Raw genomic sequence first — 4,597 nt, 5'->3', positions numbered from 1 at the left:
TAAACTAGGGGTGGACTAAAAACGTGGGTTACGTGTAGGCACACACAGTGGCGTGATTCTTAAGCGAGAATAGCTGACTTTTTTGTCAATTTTTTGTCAATTTTTAGTTATTATTATTATTTTTTTATTAATGGAGGAGGAAAACATAAAGGGACAAAAATGTCAGCCTATTTGCAGTACCCTACCGGCCTTGATGAGATCTGGGCCGTACATTCCTCCAAGTTCCCGCACGCCAAAAGTCCTTGCCCGGGGCAGAATCGGAACCGAGGAAGACGAACCGGATTTGCTCACTCTCTCTTTAAATACTCCGCCAGCGAAGCCAGAGTATGTTTTAGAGAGAGAGAGAGAGAGAGAGAGAGAAAGGAGAGAGAGGGATTGTGAGAGACATGTCTGGAGGTATTGCTCGTGGTCGACTTGCCGAGGAGCGAAAGGCTTGGCGTAAGAACCATCCACATGTCCGTACAACGCTCTATTTCTATCTAATATCTTGTATTTGTTAGTTCTCTATGAAATTCCTTTCGATATATATCTTTTATTTGAATTTGGTTTTTATTTAGTGGTTTCTGTTTTTGCAATCTAGGGTTTTGTTGCGAAACCAGAGACTCTGCCCGATGGTACAGTTAATTTGATGGTGTGGCATTGCACTATCCCTGGCAAGCCTGGCGTAAGCTCTTCATCTTCTTCTTCACCCTCATTTTTTGAACCCTAATTTGTGCATTTTTCCTGTTATTGTTTGGCACTCTTAGGTTGTTTTTACTCTCTAATAATCATATGTATTTGTCTTGGTTTTTTGAAAATGTACACTCAATTTGGAATTTCCACACACAGAAAGGAAAGCAAGACAGTCAAGTTGGAGTGAGGGAACTCTACGCACTTGTTCCTTCCCACATGTCCCAAAATAATATTAATTAATTTTGAACGCTCGTGTGCATTTTGGCCGTTGTGGTAAAGATGGTATACTATTTCTTCTTCATAAAGTTCCATCTCAGACCAAGACTCCCAATTCGAGACGGTGAAGTAATAACTTACAACTAGGTGTATTGTATTAAGAACTGTGCTCAAGATGTTTACATGGTTGTTGGATTAATAGGTGTGATTGGCAGGAACAGTTACAGTGAATTGCGATTTGGTCCTATCTTAAAAAAAGTAAGTTCATTGAATGAGTTAGCAAGGTTGAAATTCCATCTAAAGTAAGCCTGACCAAGATCAAAATGAAGATTTAAATTTTGGAATTCCAGTTATTCTGGGCTATGGTGCTGGATGAATGGATAAACTCAGTATGGATAATGTGAGAAAATGGAGTTGCTTGCTTTACGGTGTGTGCTCAAGTTTGAGCTTCCTTTCAGTTTAACCTATAGGTTTGAGCTATATTATGGGAAAGTCGCCGCCAAAAATGAAGTGGAAAACCTTAAGGAGTGTTTAATACATATGATTTTCGTCATTACATTTCATATATATTGACTTGCATATATCTCTTGTGGTTTACAGCATTTTATCAAAGTACTTGTTCCTATTTTTGTACTTAACTGAGCTGCCTCATGTAGTTTTAATTTGAGGTTCATTTCCTTGTGTGTATACCCTGGCAGGGATTTCATTCTTTGATAGATATTTCAGCTTTTCTCTGCAGAAAAATGATTGGTGCTATATTATTTGAGAACTGAATCAACTGATGGAAGTCTAATATTGGTGTTGGTCTTTGAAATATAGACTTAGAGGATTTGTTGGAACATTAGGCTACATTTGGTTCTTGAAAACCAACACCTGCATGAGCCGCAGAGGAGGGAAATATCTTTCCCCTCCCTGAGTGCTGCCACTGCACAAGCTGCAGTGGAGGGGGAGATCCACCATCCATTTTTTAAAAATATTTTTTCTCAAATTTTCCCTACATTACATTTCATGAAACACTTACCATACACTCTCAAGAGCTATAGTAACAAAGCACCCCAAAACAAAATGGTTCTTGAAAACACGTACCAAATGAAGATTCTGGCATAATGGAATGAATTTCTAGCTTTTCCTCATTAGTTTTCTCCAAGTCCCTAAAATTGTCTAACTTGTCAACAAAAAGAAAAAAAAGTCCCTAAAATTGTCTACGATAAAACAAGCTGCTTTGCAGGTGTCTGATGATTTTTCTCATCTTTGTGTCTTTTACTCTTCATTTGTTCTTTTGGTTTCTTTTCTCATTTCAAAAGCTCACGTAGGTGTTCTTATAAAAATAAAGGTTCACTTAGGCGTGTCAATGTCCAGCAGATAATTAATGGCAGCAGATATCAAGATTTCTCATATTCTGGACAGCAGATAGTTAAGGGCTTTGGGCTGTTTGGACAATGGATATATTCAGAAGAAAAATTGTTATTATATTGGGGAAAGTAGAGAAAAGTGAAGAGAACAAGGCGCTTTATAGAAAGTAGCACGAAGAGAATTATGATGTGTACTGATGATAATGATTAGCACACAATTGGCAATGATGCCTCTATATTGGAAAAAACTCACAATTCCATCATTTGAAAGTCTGGTTTCATTAGTGTACAATAATGACTATTTATTGATTCTTGGACTCCTTATTTTGATCTGCAAAATTAACACACAAATGATTTATTCAAATTGAAGAAAACAGTCCCAAGGCTCCAAATATTATGAAAAAAACTCTAGACCCATCTTTATTTTAAAATATCCTAAAGATGCTTAGTTATTTTGTGATGGGTTTGTTGAATACAATCCTGCTGCTGAATACAATGGAAATGACTCAAACCACCAACTCATTGAAACTGTTTTAATTGTAGAAGTGCTGTGACTTGATCTTCAATGTTGGTCAGGATTTGCCTTTGTGGAAGATGTAATGTGGGTTTCAAAGAATAAACTCAAAAATTTCCAAATTTGGAAAAATACATATGACAACAGCCCCCTTCCAATGACGGTGTGGTTAATGATATTAGTGTAGTGTAATAGGGAGCATGTCAAAATCAAGATTGTATTGTAGGCTTATGAGTGAATTCAAACACAAGATGAGATTAAGGACTCAGAAGATCCCTTGTTTGAACTTTAAATTTGAACCAAATGAATATTCAAATTATTTTCCGTTATAACCATGTTTTTCTATGGTGAATGTCATGACCTTTTATCTTTCCACTCGTGATTTTGCAGACTGATTGGGAGGGTGGTTACTTCCCACTGACACTCCACTTCAGTGAAGACTACCCTAGTAAGCCCCCTAAATGCAAATTCCCTCAAGGTTTCTTCCACCCTAATGTCTACCCATCTGGAACTGTCTGTCTATCTATTCTTAATGAGGATAGTGTAAGTACCTTATGCTGCTATTGACAATTTGAAGCTAGTTTATCTTTAGGGCTGGAGCCCAGCCATAACATTAAGGCCCTGGCATAAGATGGCAAATCTTGTGGTATATGCAGGGGTGGAGACCTGCCATAACTGTAAAGCAAATCCTTGTGGGAATTCAGGATTTGCTTGACCTACCAAATCCAGCTGATCCTGCACAGACGGAAGGGTATCACCTCTACATCCAGGTATAAATGGCTGAAAGTACTTTCTGAACTTCTGCTTTGTTATGTGGCACTACTATAGCGCTTCGCTAACTCGAAGCGAAGCGCCTGTTTTCAATAAGCCGTTGTGCATCATCAGGTCCAGTCACATGCTATCTCAGCAGGATATAGAAAGGGCCCTTTCATTTCTTTCAATGAGGCAAAACAGGTGTAGTAGTGATGTACATCTGCGTTGTCTAAATGCAAAGCCCTCCTTGCCTAATGAGATACTATATGACTGGGTGATATGGTAAACCAGGAACATTTCTTTCTGCTGATCATACTGATTCTCTCAGTATCTGTGGTTGCTGAATGTAGGACAGTAGGGTTTAAGTGCAGAGAATTTGACCTGGTTTAAAATTAAATATGTATAGGGCTCACTTTTGGTTCTCTCCATTTCTTTCTTGAGTTATATTCTTATGCAACTCTCAACAGGACACTGCAGAGTATAAGAAACGAGTCCGACAGCAGGCAAAGCAATACCCCCCTCTCGTGTAAGGTTAAATCCATGTTTTCAGAGATTGTGTACTATGTTTATTGTTATTTGCCACCTCTTGTTTGATGTTATAAAGACTTTTCTAAGAGTATCGGGATTTGGTAAATGTAAGTTGCCATTATGTCTAGACTGCATGCTGAAATGTTTCTTCTCTCGAAATTTGCATTTATGTCTATGGGCATATGTGTATCAGTCGACCAATAAAACTCATTGGTCCTTATATCAGTTAAAACTTGCTTTGGATGAGTAATTTTGATTCATAATTGCAGTAGAGCACATGCTCTACTTATAATATCTATGCTCACCAATCCTCAAGGTGATTAGGCATAAATCGAATGTCTTTGATTGGCATGAAGTTAGTGGGCATATTTAAGAAGGGAGAACGTATAGATCGGTACCAGAGACCTGCTCCCATATAGTTTGGTAGAGACGAGAGGCCATGAATAGGAATCTCTATAAGCAAGGTGCTTAGGAGGTGAGATTCATGTTCATCATCCCTGTCCATTGGCTTAAGTTTCTACTCTTATCCGTCAAGATGCTAATTTTTCGTCAAATGTTTTTA

The 4,597-nt window shown here is 38.0% G+C and overlaps 1 protein-coding gene across 1 annotated transcript; it reads left to right on the top strand.

Moving 5' to 3' along the window:
- The first annotated feature begins 312 nt into the window (after positions 1-312).
- On the top strand, positions 313-4,285 carry LOC108985759 (SUMO-conjugating enzyme SCE1). Its single transcript, XM_018958180.2, has 5 exons — positions 313-455; positions 581-664; positions 3,145-3,297; positions 3,411-3,524; positions 3,975-4,285. The coding sequence occupies exons 1-5, from the start codon at positions 387-389 to the stop codon at positions 4,035-4,037; spliced, it is 483 nt and encodes a 160-aa protein (XP_018813725.1). The 5' UTR covers positions 313-386; the 3' UTR covers positions 4,038-4,285.
- The last annotated feature ends 312 nt before the right edge of the window (positions 4,286-4,597 follow it).

Source organism: Juglans regia, chromosome 12 (assembly GCF_001411555.2).
Source record: "Juglans regia cultivar Chandler chromosome 12, Walnut 2.0, whole genome shotgun sequence".
Taxonomy (NCBI): Eukaryota; Viridiplantae; Streptophyta; class Magnoliopsida; order Fagales; family Juglandaceae; genus Juglans; species Juglans regia.
Note: the sequence above shows the minus strand (reverse complement) of the source record. Positions and strands in the feature narration are given on the sequence as shown.

Coding starts and splice junctions, on each gene's coding strand:
- LOC108985759 (XM_018958180.2), top strand. CDS start 387: ATGTCTGGAGGTATTGCTCGTGGTCGACTTGCCGAGGAGCGAAAGGCT. Junction 665..3,144: donor CTATCCCTGGCAAGCCTGGC/GTAAGCTCTTCA, acceptor GTGATTTTGCAG/ACTGATTGGGAGGGTGGTTA. Junction 3,298..3,410: donor CTATTCTTAATGAGGATAGT/GTAAGTACCTTA, acceptor TGGTATATGCAG/GGGTGGAGACCTGCCATAAC.